The sequence below is a fragment of the Anolis carolinensis genome, chromosome 2 (genome assembly GCF_035594765.1).
Source record: "Anolis carolinensis isolate JA03-04 chromosome 2, rAnoCar3.1.pri, whole genome shotgun sequence".
NCBI classification, from domain to species: Eukaryota; Metazoa; Chordata; class Lepidosauria; order Squamata; family Dactyloidae; genus Anolis; species Anolis carolinensis.
The window spans coordinates 98,602,297-98,619,564 of NC_085842.1; the positions used below are offsets into that span (position 1 = coordinate 98,602,297).

Consider the following 17,268-nt stretch of genomic DNA (forward strand, 5'->3'; position numbering starts at 1 on the left):
ACATATGAGGTAAGGTTAAAAACATTGTAATGTTCAGTCAACATTCTCTTTAAATTCTGTGGGGATGTTCTTCAGGTTGTATTTCAGCATGATGGTTGGTTTCCTGTTCTTCTTTACCTTTACTCTGACTTTTGCTATTAGTAGTTCACGGTCTATGCCACAATCTGTGAATTGAACTTCTCAGTCTTCTGTTTCCAATTATGTAGTCTATTTGATTTTCATATTGGCAACCAGGTGATGCTTCTTTGGTTCTTGAAGAATGTGTTTGCAGTGAACAAACCATTGGCATCATAACAGTCACTTTCTTGCTTACTGTTTTGATGCTAGGTCAAATTCTCTCACAATGTTTGGGTCTGCTATGTTTTATATTTTTTTTATTCTAATTGGCTGTGATTACCAACATGTCTTGATGTGATGAGTGATCAACTTCCTCCTGGATTCCAGTGGACACTCTCACCTCCCTCCCCCCCCCCCAAACCTTTATTGCTCTGCAGTTGGAGCATACATTTGGATTAAGATTATATTGATGGGTTTTTCCTGAAGTCTGATATTATTTGGGCAATAATCAATTGCAATAAATCCCTGGACCACCTTTGCTACACTTCTCCTCACTATGAACACCACCTAATTTCTTATATTTTTTAAATTTTTGAGTAAAATACTGTATAATTATGTCACTCATAATGTCATATTTTATTTGCTTTAGTTCACTCTGAATGTTGCAGTGTTTAAATGTTTCTTTTCTTGTTTTACTATGGACCTCTTCACATGGAGGTCTGTAAGCCAGGGAACAGGGAGAAATTCATCAGGCAGTGGGGTGAATCCATGGGGAAGCAAGGAAAACCATCGGACAGCATTCCGCATCATCCCCATACCATTCCACATTGTTTCCCATCTGTCCCACGTTGTCCCTATGAGAACATGGGTGTTCACCTGTGTTCTCAGGGCTGCCTCTTAGCAAGCTGCCGAGATGCAGAGTGCATTGAGCCGAGCCCCACTGGAAGTAGCCCTGCGTCATGTGATGGGTTCCAACAGCCTCCACCCTGCCTGTGTCTCGGCAGCATCTTAGGATGCCCAATGTGATGAGGTCCTATGTCTACTTTCCACTGATTCATGCTTCAGACATTCCATGTTCCTATAATATGTATAGTACAAATTTGGGGTCTACTTTCATGTCTTAGCATGTCAACAGCTGAATGCCCCTTTGGCTCGCGTCTATTTGCTTCATTTGGAAAAGCACTACTCAGACTTTGTTCTGCTCTTCCTTATAGCTTATTGAGTGCCATTTGAACTTCTGGCACTACCTCTTGCTTCTTTTTGGATTGTCTCATCATAGGATTTCCATTGTAGAAAGCATTCAAAAAGGGATTATCACGCCTCCTACTATGAAGTACTGATAAGTGTTAGCTATGGTGCCATTACCATTGTCTCTGTGAGATCCTGTGCAAGGGTCAGCATGTGCATACATACATATGCACACACACACACACACATTACTGCCCAATAGCTGTTTGACACATTTAGTTCGGCACTGCTACCATCTGCATAACCTTGTGCCTTTGGAGCATGCAATTCCAGCACTGCAGAAAGCAGATGACATTGTGGGAACAAGCATCTAAACATGACACCAAATAGAGGCCAATATATTTAGTATACAGTAAGTGCAGTTCATTAGGTAATGATGCACAAAGAATCAGAGTGGTATAGTGCTTTCAGTGTTTCACTAGGACTCTGGAGACCAAGGTTCAGATTCCCATTTTGTTCTCCAAACTCACCGAGGGACCTTGGACAAATCATTCTCAGCTTCAGATGAAGGCAAGGGCAAATCCCTCTAAACAACGCTTGCCAAGAAAAACCTATAAGAGGCTTGATTTATGCTTCCTATACACCAGAAATAACAAATGAACACAACAGCAATGCACAGTATGATAGAATACAGTAGTTGGATGCTTAACTGATAGAAAGCTATTTGTCTTATATTTAGTAACCCAATTTGCATTGGCTACTAAGAAATTTATTTCATTATGGAACATATTGTAATATAAATATTCATTTTTCATGTTTCATTTGTTGGTTTTATAGTGATCTGTAAAAATGTTTTATTGTTAAATCTAATATTTTAATAATTTATTTTTAATTTTGTTCATATTTTATTCTATATATTGTAAAGGCCTTTGGTTACAGACAATGAAGTTTATAGTGATGATAAAATGAGATACTGATCCTTAGATTTATCTGGAGGGCAAGCTGAAACAGAATTAAAAGTTTTTTGTTTTGTTTTTTGCTGAGAAATGTAAAGATTATAGTGTATTTCACAAGCACAGTAATGAGCATTTAAAAGCAGAAGATGAGCAACATCCACCTCCACCACCCCGGTCTATCAGAGAGAAAAAGCGGGTTTGGTTTATTTTTATGAAAGCATATGAGGTAAAGGTTTCATAACATCTCATGGTTAAAAATTTTGTGACATGTGTTCTTCAAATATGAAGGAAAGAGAGACATGCAGACTATAAAATGGGAGACAAATAAGTTTAGATTAACTACGTACTAACTGATAGAGGAAGACAGAGCTATAGTTAAGAGCAAAAGAAAACCAAACAAACCCAGAATGGCATGAATACATGCTATGTCTGCATCTTAGGGAGACATACCAACTGAGCGTAATTATGGTAAGGTTGCCACCTCTACCATTTTATTTGTCTAAAGGCCACAGTGCTACATGTGCAGCACAGTCATAGGCATGCTGTCATAGTTCATGGAGTGTGCTCCCAAGTGAGACTGCAATAACAATTAGCCTGCTGAAATCCACAGAAGGAAATGATAAGTAAATGAGCATGTGTCAAGTTCTTTACTGCCATAATTTATATAGATAGATAGATAGATAGATAGATAGATAGAGATAGAGATAGAGATATAGAGATATATATGGATAGAGTCAACTTAGGCAGGTTTGGGGGCCAAAATTATGTGATACACCCATGTGTAAAATGAAGGCCATTCAGATGACACTTGCTGCCATTTTTCCACCTTGGCATTCAAAAGGCCAGAAGTGGAGTCATGGTTGAGAGAGTAAAGGGGATTGGTGCTTCTTTCAAGTTCTCCCAGGATGGCCTAGGCTTCCACCTTTTGCCACTCTACTCAGAGATTATTCCTTTGCGCTGAGAGTCAATTCACAGTACTTACTTACATTGACTCATGGATACAATTTCTATACCTATACATGATTATATACAGTACTTTCCCCAACATCCTGACATCATTATGGTGTTTATTTCCCTTTCCTGCTCCACATAAGTTACTGCAACTTATAGGATGTTTTCAACCAAAATTATAGCATGGAGAGGAAAGGCGCATCCAGACAGCCCCTTTAATGCGGGACTTCCCACAATAAAAAGGGGGCTGTCTAGATGACGTCCATGAAAAACTACGAATTAATTCAGGGAAACTGGTTTGTGGTGAATTAATTTGATAGTGAGTTTATTCTGCATCTTCTTGGAAGGCGCGGGACAAACCCACTACTTCCGTTATTTTATTTTTTTGACGCTTGGGGAGGGGGTTAGGGTATCTGGGTGTTCTCCAGAAGGTACCGGGAGCACATCTGGGCACCCAGCCACAAAAGCTCAGGCTTTTGTGGCTGGTGTGTGGACTACAGTCCACCCCAACCCAGGTTTTTTAAACCTGGGTCGAAGCAGACTTTTCCACTGTGTGGAAGTGCTCAAAGACTCTCTTGGAATGGCTAGTTGAAGGAGCAGTAGACTGGAAGGACCAGCTGAACTACAGCATGTGCTCTTGTTTGTTAAGTAGAAGACACAAAATTGTACGCATACATAGAAATTAAGAGTCAGTAAGGCTCTTTTATACAGGCTCGATTATAGGAAGAGATGTTGAGATATGCATGCCAATGAGAAAAAGGATCCTTTCTTCCTTGGTTCATTACGCACTCTTCTCTCTCTCTCATGCACACATAAGTCAACTGCCAAAAAAAGCATCCATCATCTGGAGGGGAATTTAGCAGGGAAAAATAAATACAAGGAGATGGATTCGATGAGAATGATTAAGAACTGTGTGTATATCTAGTTTAGCAAGAAAATGCTACAGTGATGAGTTTCTAAGAGTCATGTAAATGCCAAGGATTGAAAGAGATTATTTAGGGCTTTACATGGCAGGTTCTTGAGTAGAAAAGCAGAGATGAAACAGGGAAAATGTTATCTTTGGTCTAGGGAAAACTTCCCCTCAGATTTAGTGATGTTAACCTGTAGAATATTTCTTGTATTTCAAACATTAGAAGTTAGAGCAACTATGGACCCTTTCACACTGCCCCTTTTATTTCAGGATCTGATCCTAGATTATCTGTTTACTCCAGGTTATCTGGCAGATAATCTGGGATCAGATTCTGGGATAAAAGGCAGTGTGGAAGGAACCTATGTGGTCAGGGAGGCCAGCATGTATGGTCTGCTAGATACTTGAGAGCTTTAAATGCAGCCACACAGCCAAACTCTCTTCTGATAATGACAATGAAATGCTCAGTCCAAGTTTCATGCCTTGTGTAATAAAGCTTTCATAAATGCTCACACAGGAAAAGCATTCTGATCCCAAGGCATTCATTTCATGTACCTGGAAGTCAATAAAAGAGAAAGAGAGAGCAAGAGAGAGACACGAAATACTACATTTTAAAAAGGATATGAAGAAATGAATGTTCACAGTCTACAAATCAACAGCTGGTAGTTTGTTCAATAAGAAGAAACTATTTCTAAGAAGTTGACTTCATAGTTGTCTGTTAAAAACAGAAAGAAACAGAAAGAAAATTGTAGAATAATAGAGTTGGAGGTACTGGCTTTAAGAGGGAGCAAAGATTCAGGACCTATTACCCTTGAAGAACCTTTGCACAATGATGGTAATTTCAGGGCCTTGTTGAGATCTCATGCCAGATCAGGAGACACTGACCTGAAAATTCATCTCAAAACTGCAGCTATGAATGCCCAATATACTAGTCCTCAAATACAAAATGAACTAATAAACATTTGTGGTGACAAGCTAGTCCAAACAATGGTTGAAAGATGCAATGCATCAGTGTTTCTCTATTTTGGCAGATGAAACTTTGGATGTGAGTACCTCCGAACAGTTATCACTCTCGGTAAGGTACATTGATGTCGAAGTTGGAGGAATAAGAGAAGACTTTATAGGCTTTGTGAAGATACGTGATACAACAGGTGGAGGACTTGCAGACATAAAAAAATTGGGTTGAACTTGCAATATTTGTGTGGGCAGGGTTATGATGGAGCTGCTAATATGAGTGGTCATATTAGTGGAGCATAGGCAGTTATATCGGAAAAGCATCCAAAGGCTGTCTACATCTACTGCAGTGCTCACTAACTAAATCTAGCCTTAGCAAAGGCTTGCAGCATTCCAGCTGTCAAAAACTGCCAAGGAACAATATCAGCTGTGTGCAATTTCTTCAGAGCATCATCCATCAGACTGGAACTGTTGAAGAAAAATATAAAGGACTCTTTTCCTGAATCAAGAGCAAACAGCCTGTTGCCACTTTGTGAAACCCGTTGAGTTGAACGACATGATACAGTTTTACGTTTTGTTGAACTGTACAGTATGGTAGTGAGAACACTTGAATAACTAAAAGAGAGCCCTCTATACAACAATGAGACTTCTTCCCAAGCTGCACAACTTCTTTTTACTGTTCTGAATGCTGGATTTGTAGTAACCATACACATCCAAAAAAGTTTCTGTCATCATTCCTTCAGCTTAGCAAAACATTACAAAGAGTAGATGTGGACATTTTTGGTAGCCTGCAACATGTTGACAGTCTCTTAGAAAAAGCCAGGGAGATGCACACAGAATCTGTGAAGGAATTTCAGGAGATCTTTGACACAGCAAGATTAGTGGTGGAGTCTATGGGTGGAGAATGAGGATTCCTCACATCTGTTCAAGGCAGACCTGTCAAAACAACATCCAGGCAACTTCACCAACACCAATGGAATATTATAGACTAAATGTGTACATCCCATTTCTGGACTTTTTCTGCAGTCAGCTTCAAGAAAGGTTTACAAGGAACTGGGAAGTAGTTCAGGAACTGCAAGTGTTCCTATTAATTGTGGGCATTTAAAACCCAACTTGAACAAGTGTACAGAACTTTACAATGAATTCCTTCAAGATTCTGACACACTGCTGGAAGAATTTGACATGTGGTGTAGACAATGGAAAAAGATTGTACCTGTAACAGCTACAAATGAAAGGTCATTTTCAACCCTTAAACGTTTGAAAATATACACAAGAAGCACAATGAGGCAAGAAAGACTGACTGGACTTGCACTCTTGGGTGTCCACCAAAGTTTATCAAGAGCCTGATTTCTGTCAAAGTGTATTGACACAGTTTTCAAGTGTTTCTAACAAACGTTGTGGTATTTTTTTGTAACTATGAATTATCAATTAACAATCATTTTCAGTTATTTTAAGACTTGAAACTTTATAACTAAAATAGAAATTTGATTTAATGAAGTCTATATAAAATATACTTGAAACCATATAATTTAAAGTATTTTATGTTATGGCACAATGAAACATGCCTGTTACCCTTTGTAGTCTTTTACTTAGGTCATTGCTATCTTAAATGCTGGTTATAAGTTTTAATCCTAGTTTTATCAGTTTTATCTGCTGTTAAATTGTGTGATTTAATCAGTTTTGGCTATTTTTTGGCCTTACTAACCTTGCATACCTTGTATCTTATACATTTTATGGAGCAATAAGGGTCTTTGGACTGTAATAAAAATGTTGTTGTTGTGTTATTGAACTACTCTTCATGATTTGCTAAAAAAAATCCCCTCCCCCCCCCCCCCCCCCCGGCCACTGAATATTTTTTCTGGCTACGGCCCTGCCTGGAAAGATCTGGCCCTTAAGCTAACACAAAAATAAAATAACCCTGTTCATCTTGAGAGTTTTGCCAGTGTAGAAGGGCCCTCGGACTGGATCTACACTGCCCTATATCCTAGGATCTGATACCAGATTATTTGCTTTGAACTGGATTATATGAATCTACACTGCCAGATAATCTGGAATAATTGGATAATCTGGGATCAGGTTCTGGGATATAGGGCAGTGTAGATTCAGCCTCAGAGAGCGGAATTAGTTGAAAAATGGAAACCAAGTTTGTTTGTGTGTGTTTTTAAAACTTATTTGAGTTTCTCCCAATCAAAATAATAGAGTTGGGTTTGATGGACCCATGCTGCAATTCTGCCTAAAACAGATTTATATATATGTTAATAGAAATTTTGCACTTAAGGCCTGACACAAACTTTGCAGTAGTGAGCAGCAGGCAGAGTCTCCGTCATCAATATGAGTGTCATAATGCTCAAAGGGCATGTCACATCATTTTGATCATGGGGACTCTGTTTCCTACAGAAGGAAAGATGATCGTCACCACTCTTTTGTTAGTGAAGTAGGGCTTCTATATTTCATCTGGACCTAATAAGGAAAGTGTTTCTGCTGTTCCAGATATGTTTGTGGAAATGTTGTGGCTCCTATGGTTCCCAGGAGTGCCAAGTGTTTTTCAGGGCAAAAGACAACCAAGGAAAAATGAAGCTTGAGGGTTTAAAAAAATCTGCCATATACCCACTGGGACAGACAGATTAGAAGGAAAGAACAGAACAAGAAGAAAAGATCAGTAGTGTCCTCACACATATATAGCCATTAACAGTCTCCAGGAGCTTGTTATGCTTTTGATGTTTGGCTGCTTTGGTATACTGCGAGACTGCTGTCCCCAGGCTCCCAAGACATATTTACAACATGAAGTGGGGAAACAAGCAAGAAAAAAAAATCACACTGCTGGAATCCAACTATCTTATAAACATGTCAATTACCTCAACATAGATAGTTTAATGAATGGGGTGAATGACATTATAAGCCAGAGTATAAAACTCATTTTCATTAAAGGCCACATCAGCTTTATGGTTATCTTCAAAAGGCCGTTGAATTCATGGATACAGAACCTATGGACACAGCGGGCCAATTATAATCTTTTTACATAGTGGTCGGTGCTTTTTAGTTTTTACCTTATTTGGTTCCCCAGATGTTATTGAACAACAACTTCCATTACTTTGATTATACGCCATGTAATCTGGGGATAACGGAAACTGCAACCCAACAGCATGTGTGGCTCTGAGGCTGGGAAAGGTTAAAGGACATTTGGAATTGTTACCCAGACAGTATGCTTCATGTACTAACCTTAGGATTTGTATATGAATCATATCACTACAAATAAATCATAGCAATGTAATGTGATGTGGAAAGGCCCTATAATAGAGGGCAAACAAGGAAAATGCAAACAATATATAATGATGACCAAGGACTAGATTGAAAGCTCTCAATCCAGGGATATAACTGCATTGGCCCCATACTATTTTAGGTAAGAAAGAAAATGCTTTGCCAATAACCTTTCCTTTTTTGGAACTGAGATGTCAAAGAAAAGGCTTGTGAACTCTTGGAAAACTATTCAACAGATACAAATATTTGCTTAATAGTTTTCCAAGAGTTCGCAAGCCTTTTCTTTTGACATCTCAGTTCCAAAATAAATAAATAAATAGAGATCATTTATATGGGGCACTTGGTTAATTCTTTCTAAAACAACTGGAGAATTACAACAATATTAGAAATATGGCTTCCAAATAGTCCCTGCTGATGGTAAATAGACAAAAATGGGATAAGTGCATGGGATATGTAGTTTTCCTCCAACATGAGTACACATATTTCATGAAATATGGTGGAATATCTTGCATTATTTGGGGCAATAAATGCTGGAAATTTTCTCAGTTGCTTAAGTGTGTTCCAAATCTCCACTGGCAAATTGAAATTACAAAAGAGCAACAATCAAAAACCAAAATGAAAACAAAAAAAAGTCTAAGGAGGAAAGAACTGTAGCATAGATTAAAGTAAAAAGTAGGGGTGTGCAAAATTTTGGGCCTCATTTGTCGTATCTATTTTGTAAGATTCGTACATACAACTCAATATTAAGAAATGCGAGGGGCGTCCATGCAAAGAAAAAAAAATTCAAAACATTGATCCATACCTCACAACCTCTGAGGATGCCTGCCATAGATGTGGGCGAAACGTCAGGAGAGAATAGTTCCAGAACATGGGCACACAGCCCGAAAGAAATACAACAGCCCATTGACCTATGACTTTCATAAGAGTTATGTAAGTCTCATAAATGGCTCCAAGTCTCTGTCATGGGCATCACTTCTCCACCAAAAGGACTGGGTTTGGTTCCCCTAAAGTGCCTTGAGGATGGTGAGGCTGGAGTAGAGGGAGAAGCCCTGCTCTTTTCTCGATGGGGGTAGCGAGGGGGCCCTGGGGTGGTCAAGAGGGAAAGAGAGATGACTGGCTGGGTGGCCAGACAAGGAAGAGGACTCTTCAGCACATGGCCGGCCCAGGAAGAGACAGGCAGAGACAATGTCATTGTGGTTTAACACGGCAATGGAGCCGAATTCTGGGAAATCTACAGTGGTTTAGCGTGAGGCCTTTTGAATTATCTGCAACAGGAGTCTTCACCTTCCCAAAGATTTCCCAGAATTCTGCTTACTGCCTTGTGCCTCTTTCTACTCCCTCAAAGTTTTGGTGGGGGAAAAGCCATGTCCATTCTCTTACAGTGATAAATGTGTTCTACCATTGTAGCAAGTTTCATTCTGGTAGCTCTAAAAATGAGGGAGAAAGGAGTCCTGGAAGCTTCCCCATGTGCGCAATTACATAACTAAACATTTCATTATGTCGTTATAATTATGATACGGACCCTTTACGATATTTTAGAAACAATTTTCCACCCCCCAATTTAGTAATGAGTATTAAAACATTTTTTCATTGATCGCACAGGTCTAGTAAAAAGCAATATAGAATATACACCTATACAATGACTGCAACAAATGTTGTATGTAACAAGTACAATTTTTTTCCAATAATGATAAGAAAAACCACTGTGAGGTTTAAAAAAACACACTAATGAGCATGAAAATTGTGACATTAATGACATCGGTAAACCTGGTATTAACTAAGTGCAAAATGAGCAATGAGCAAAAGTGTAACAAAAGATGAATGTTAAGTGGAATTAAGTTGAGTGGGTTTCCATTGGGATATGCCCCTTAGCAAAAGATTTAGATACCTTTTCCCCAGACGATTAAGTTTTTCTTTATTATTAGCACTGCATCTATTGCTACCTGAATTTGTATGAATCCTTTGGGGATAAGTGGAGAAACGAAGTATATTCATAAGCACCTCTTCAGCTGTGGAGCACATGCAGGCTACCCCTTCTCATACTAATTTGTGCACATCTTTCCCTATAGATCACCAGAAGCTGGATCGAGAGGCTCGGATCTGCCGCCTCTTGAAACATCCTAATATAGGTAAGAAAAACAACTTGTGAAGATTATGTAATTTAGAGCCTGGATTTTCCCAGTCTTTCTTCCCTTCACTCTCTCTAGCTGCTAGAAACCACATCAGGTGACATTGCTGGTTTTTAAATCAAAAATACTGATTGATTGATTGATTGATTGATTGTTGTTCAATGAACATGAATAGTTGGAATAACAGAAATCCGACAATGTCAATATTTTCTGTAAAAATATTTTATGTGTGGTCTGGAATGCAATTGACTGACCCTTGTCTTCTAGACAGTGTGTGAACCAATTTCACAGAAAGCACAGAGGTTGGCAGACTTCCATTAATTCAGCATCCACAGGAATACATCTATTCAAACATATAGGTGTCATACAATTTTCCAATGATATTTAAACCTTTTATTAATGTTCCGCCTTTTGAGTCTTTACTTCCTTCTGTGAAAAAATTGACCTGTTTGTGAATATATGTGTCCCTATGTAGTAGTCTTTAATTCCATAATCTATTTACAAGCCTTCCTTAAAAATAAAACCAATGTGAGTTTGCATGTGGAGATAGGGACAAAGTTTTGCCCACACAGAACTATGCCAGTCTCCCTCTCAACTTCTTAATAAAACACTGTTCTGTTCCAGCACCCCACCCAGCATGACCATGTAGTAATCCGTAGAAAGAGATGGATAGCCAAGAAGCCTCTAGCTATATCCCTAAGGTGTCAAGATGATGTCAGTATTATCCTCCAGAATCTGTGGAAGGTTTTAAGCAAGTTTCAAAATATGTCTTCATCACCATGCATCTCACTAGAGACTCAATAGCTGTAGCATAGAGATATAGCCACATTGGTCCTGGCCATCCCACAGTGACTACATGGTCATGTCAGAAGAGAGCAGACTCAAAGTGAGATTCTTTGGGGAATGGGAGCTTGTTGCATAAGAGAAAGGTGTTGAATTCCTCCCTGTGCAATGGTTAAAAAAAGACATATGACATCCTTATGACACAAACAGGATGGAAATCTACATACTATCGATTTATAGCTGTGCAGATTTCAGAACCTGGAAAATATATGTTTAACATAGAATTGTGGTCCCCCAAACCCATGTTTTCCAACTGATAGAATTTTCAGGTAGGATGGGAGCAATCCAAATTTATATACCCTAGGTTTAGGCTTACGATCTTGATGTCAAACTACTCCAGCATGATAGGCTACTTACGAGTTTAGAGAACTGGAAAACCTGAGTTTAGTGGAAACTGAAAAACCCTTCCTATAACTGGGCCCTAGCAGCCTTACTTTTCTTTAGTGGAAACTCTCCAAGATGTACTAAGTGTCTTGCCATCTTTTCTATTTCCAAAAATGCTCCACGGCAAAATTAAAATTAGAGACATTGTGGGAAATTAAAATATTGCTAGATCTATGCTTCTGATACTACTGGGAAAAATAGACCTCAGCAGCAGTCTTTCCCAGATACTCAACAATGGCAGGCACTAATGTAGTCTATTGTCGCACCTCAGCACTGGGTCACCTTGCTACCACACACAAACTCCACCACAGCAGGCTTGAGTCTTTTCAATTTATTGAAGAAAGATAGCAAAACTTATTAAAAAGCAGTAAAGAAAGTAAAAACCAATTGCAAGTGCAATCCTTAAACACAGTTCAATGATTTCGTAGATATTAGTCCAAAGTCCCAAAAATAGCACAGTAAATCCAAGGTAACATGAATATATGAGCTTAAAAAGTAATCCAAACACAGATTCTAGGCATGAGACAAGACTTGAACTGAAAACAAGGCAAGAGTTGATTCTCCAAAAGCGAGGTTGCTCTGACTGGAATCTTTCCCAAATTACAACTCTTTTAACCCTCCTTGCAAGACATAAACACATTCCCGCGCACTTTTGTTTCCCCACGTCTGAGTGCAATCCTCACAGAGCGATGAAGGCCTGTTTTCAACTCTAACCTGGAATCCCTGTCTAACAGACATTCATCCCCCTCGCTACCATCTGAGCTCTCTTGATAATTCTCAGACTCCTATAGAAGGTCATCCTTATCTTTGCTCAACTGAGAACTTTCCACATTCCCTTGTTCCATCTGTTTTCCCAAGACATCCGCAGCTCCCGAATCCACCTGCCTTTCTGAATCAACAACATTCCCTGGGAACCCAAATCCCCTTTCTTTCCAAGTAATTTTTATTGTAATTTTCCTCAACACGTGGTACACAGACAGACAAGTATTAACTATAGGGATAGGGGTAGGGTTAGGGTTAGTGGTGGCAGATACATGGATTGGGGTAAAGGTGCAATGGGGAAAAGGGGGGCTGTGGGACATAAAAGATGGGGTAGGGGTTTGGGCAGGGGGGAATGGGGAGGTGATGGTTTGACTTCCGATTATGTTCACTTAAGTCCATTAATTCACTCCTTAATTCTTTTGTAGTTTTATCCTTAAGTAGTCCTCAAAATTAGACCAGTCAGTAGCCTTTAGTGGGGTGCCATTATTTCTTTTGATCCAGAAGGATAGTTGGTCCATATTCTTGATTTCCATCACTTTTTCCAACCACTGTTCTTTTGTCGGTACTTGCGTTGATTTCCAGAGTCTTGCAATCAGGAGCCTTGCTGCGGTGATGAAAAAGGTGAAAAGTTTATCGGTATTAGTGTCAATTCTGTCCTCGGGATCATATAAACCTAACAAAAGTAGTTCCGGCCTTTTCACAAATTTTGTATTTAATATGTCATTACTCTCTTCCAGGATTGTAGTCCAAAAATTATCTAATTTCCTACACTTCCACCACATGTGGAAATAGGATCCTATTTGGGCTTTACACCTCCAGCATTGATTATTTGCGTTTTTATACATATGCCCTATTTTCTTAGGTGTTAAGTACCACCTATGTATAAGCTTAAGCCAATTTTCTTTCATATCTACTGAGTACGTATATTTGATTTTTTTATTCCAAATCGACTCCCATTCACACAATTGAATGGGTCTGTTTATGTTCCTGGCCCATAATATCATGGAATTAGTTACTAACTCTGTTTCAATTTCCCAGGACAGTAATTTATTATACAATATGGATATGTTCTTCCTCTCCACATGGATAAATTTGTCCCAAAATCCTTGTTCTTGGTCAAATCCAACTATTTTGTCTCTTTTATATGCCTCATTAATTTGGAAAAATTGGTACCAGGACACATTTTTATTCAGTTTTTGTATTTCAGCTAATTCTTTTACTTTGGGGGGGGAGGATTTATCCTTTGCCATAATTAACAATTGACTATAGGTCGGCCAATTCCTCCAACCTAATAGCCTTCTATGATCAGCTTCAATCGGAGATAACCATAGTGGTGTCTTAGTATGGAAGCGGCATTTGTACTTTTCCCACGTTCTCAATAAGACAGATCTAATAAAGTGATTGCCAAATTGTTTGTCAATTTTCATTTTGCCGTACCATAAATACCCGTGCCAACCTTTCCTTAATTCATGGCCTTCCAAATTCAGAATTTTATTTTTTTCCAATTTGATCCACTCTTTTATCCAAAGAAGAGCACTAGCATCATGGTAAAGTTTTAGATTCGGGAGGCCAAAACCTCCCTGCGTTTTCGGTGAAATCATTGTGCTGAATTTGATCCTGGGTTTTTTGCCTCTCCAAATAAATTTCGTGATGTCTTTTTGCCAGTCTTTGAATATCTTGGGACTCCTTATAATTGGTAGATTTTGGAATAGGTAAAGTAACTTGGGCAGGACATTCATCTTAATTATTGCTATTCTTCCCATTAAAGAGACATTTAGATTATTCCATTTTTCCAGATCCCTTCGAATTTCTTTCCATTTCCTAATATAATTTAAATCTAATAATTGATTGTTTTTCGCTGATAGCCAGATCCCTAAGTATTTTAGTTTGGACGCTGTTTTTAACCCTGAAATATCGTATAGCTCTTTCTGTTTCTTTTTGGACATATTTTTGGTGAGGATCGTTGTTTTCTTTATGTTGATTCTGAGGCCGGCCACCTTTCCATATTCTTCAATTTTCAAAAGCCAATTTTTTATATTCTGGATTGGGTTTTCTATAATGCATATCAAGTCGTCTGCGAACGCTCGATATTTATAATCTTGTTTGTCTATTCTGGGGCCTTGCAGGTTCGAATCATTTCTTATTGCCCTAAGCAGGGTCTCTAATGCCATAATGAATATTAAGGGTGAGAGGGGGCAACCTTGTCTCGTACCTTTGCTAATTGCGAATTTGTTTGTCTCCTGGCCGTTAATTTGTATTTTTGCCCATTGGTCCTCATAAATACTATTGATGCCGTTTTGAATTTGAAATCCTAGGTCCAATTCTCGAAATAACAATTTAAAAAAGTTCCAATTTAAATTATCGAAAGCTTTCTCTGCGTCTAAAGAGAGAAAGCCCACTTCTGTTTGATTATGTTGTTCATAGTATTCCAAAGCATCAATTATTATTCTTACGTTGTCCTTAATAGATCTGGCTGGGAGAAAGCCCGTTTGGTCTTCTCCTATCCACTCTACAAGGAAGTCCTTCAGCCTATTCGCCAGGATCTTTGTGAAAATTTTATAATCTGTGTTTAGGAGGGAGATGGGTCTGTAGTTTTTCACATCCGACATATCTAAGCCCTCTTTGGGTATCACTACTATCGTTGCCTCCTTCCATGAATCTGGTATAACTTTGCTTTGAAGGGCCTGGTTCATTAATTTTTTCAAGAAGGAGGTCGCTTCTTTTAATCCTAATTTATAAAAGCCCGCACTAAATCCATCCGGCCCCGGGGTTTTATTGCTGTCTAGACTGTTGATTACTTTAAGAATTTCCTCCTCTGTGATTTCTTTATTGAGTTCGCGTCTTTGTTCTTCTGTGATTTTATCCAAATTTAATTTGCCTAGGAACTCTGTTATGGCCTCGGGATTGATATTATCTTTAGAGTATAAGTTCTCGTAATATGTTTGAAATACTTCTTTTATTTCCTCATCTAAGTTCACTATTTTACCTTCGGTTTTGATTTTAATAATTTGTCTACTCTGTTTCTTCTTCCTTATTAAACGGGCTAACCATTTCCCTGGTTTGTTTGCGTTTTCAAAGGCGTATTGTTTAACCCATTTAATTTGTTTTGCCAATTTCTCTAAATCTCTACTTTCTTTCATTTTATTTAATAAATCTAGATTTCTTTTTATCTTTTTGTTTTTAGGGTTGGATTTTAATTCCTTTTCCTTCATCTCAATCTCCTTATTTAAACTATTCCATTCTGCTTCTTTTTGTTTTCGTTTAATAGCATTTAGTTGAATTAAGTATCCTCTCGCCACTGCTTTATAAGCGTCCCATACAATTTGTGGGTTCATTTCGTTGGTATCATTGATGCTAAAGTATTCTTTCGTCATCTCTTTAATTTTATCTATGTCTTGCTTATCTTTTAATAGATTTTCATTTAGCCTCCATTTCCTTATAAACCTTTTTTTTATTAAGTTCCATTACTAGTGGGCAGTGGTCCGATAGGTCTCTAGGTAAAATACATATATCCGATACCTTTGTCACCAGGGATTTGGAAGCCCATATCATGTCGATCCTCGACCATGATTGGTGCCTATTTGAAAAATGTGTATAATCTTTTTTTTGGGGATTTAATTCTCTCCACGTGTCTACTAAGTCCAGTTCATCTTTTAATGCTAGGAGGTTTTTAGGGAGGGAGGTGGCTTCTTTAACTTTCTTTGGTTGTTTAGTTTTATCTAATTCTTTATCTAATACTCCATTAAAGTCACCGAGAATTATAATATGATCAAATTCTACATTACTAATATTTTCTCTCAGTGTTTTGGTGAACTTTGTTTTGGGGCCATTTGGCGCATAGATGTTACAGATTAAGGTTTTTTCTTCCTCCAGGTCAATTAGTATTGCTATGACCCTACCTTCATTGTCTTTAAATGCTTCTTTTACTGTAAGGTTGTTATCTACATATAAAGCCACCCCCCTTTTTTTGCTGACATCTGCCGAAACAAATACTTTCCCTAGTTGATTGTTAATCAAAAGATTGGAGTGCGTACGTTCGATGTGTGTTTCCTGTAAAGCTATGATACTGTAATTTTCTTTTCTTAATTTGTTAAATAATCTTTTACGTTTAATAGGGATGTTCAACCCGTTGATATTGTTTGAGAAACATTTTAAATGACAACAGACATTACTCATCTTTGAGGATTCCATCATCTTCTGTTGGTTCTCCCGTGTCCGAGTCTTCTTGGTCTGTGATCAAGTCCAATTCAGCGACTGTTGGGTCACTGTCTTTCGGCGAATCAAATCTTCTCTTCTTGGTTTCTTTAGGATTTTTACCATTACTTGAGGATAATGATAATCTATTTACATTTAAATCTTTCTTTAACATCCTGTAAAAGTCCTTTGCTTCATCTTCCGAAGTGATCCATATTCTGTCATCCTTGTATGTAGCCATTAGGCCTTCATATTTTCCCCATCTGTATTTTATTTGTCTTTTCTTTAGTTCGTCTGTTAGGAAGTAATACTTCCTTCTTCTGTTTAATGTCGATTTTGGAAATTCCTTTAATATGATCACCTTTCTGTCTTTATACCATATAGGATTTGTAGCGTTTTTCCTGAGTACTTCATCTCTTGTAGTTTTCTTCAAGAAGTGAACCATAACGTCTTTGATCACTTTGTTTTTCTTAGTAAAATTCGACTGAATTCTATATACCCTGTCGATTTGGCCGCAGGCTTCCTGTTCCGTGCATTGTAGAATCTTAGCTGTTATTTGTGTGATCACCCAACCGATATTTTCTTTTTCCTCCTCTTGAATGTTCCTATATCGTAATTGGTATTCCAGTGATTGGAATTCCAGTTTTTCCTGTATTTTTTTCCATTTTTCTCTCCCTCTCCTCCA

General features: G+C 38.2%; 1 protein-coding gene across 4 annotated transcripts in view; it reads left to right on the plus strand.

Moving 5' to 3' along the window:
• The window catches only part of camk2a (calcium/calmodulin dependent protein kinase II alpha), a 197,109-nt gene that overhangs the window by 52,849 nt on the left and 126,992 nt on the right, over positions 1–17,268 (plus strand). For all 4 annotated transcript variants that reach the window (XR_010002722.1, XM_008104829.3, XM_008104825.3 and 1 more), the window contains exon 3: positions 10,341–10,400. Coding sequence is in view for 3 of the 4 variants with exons in the window: in XM_008104829.3 (XP_008103036.1) it covers positions 10,341–10,400 (60 nt within the window). In the remaining variant the exon portion in view is untranslated. The remainder of the gene's footprint in view (positions 1–10,340; positions 10,401–17,268) is intronic.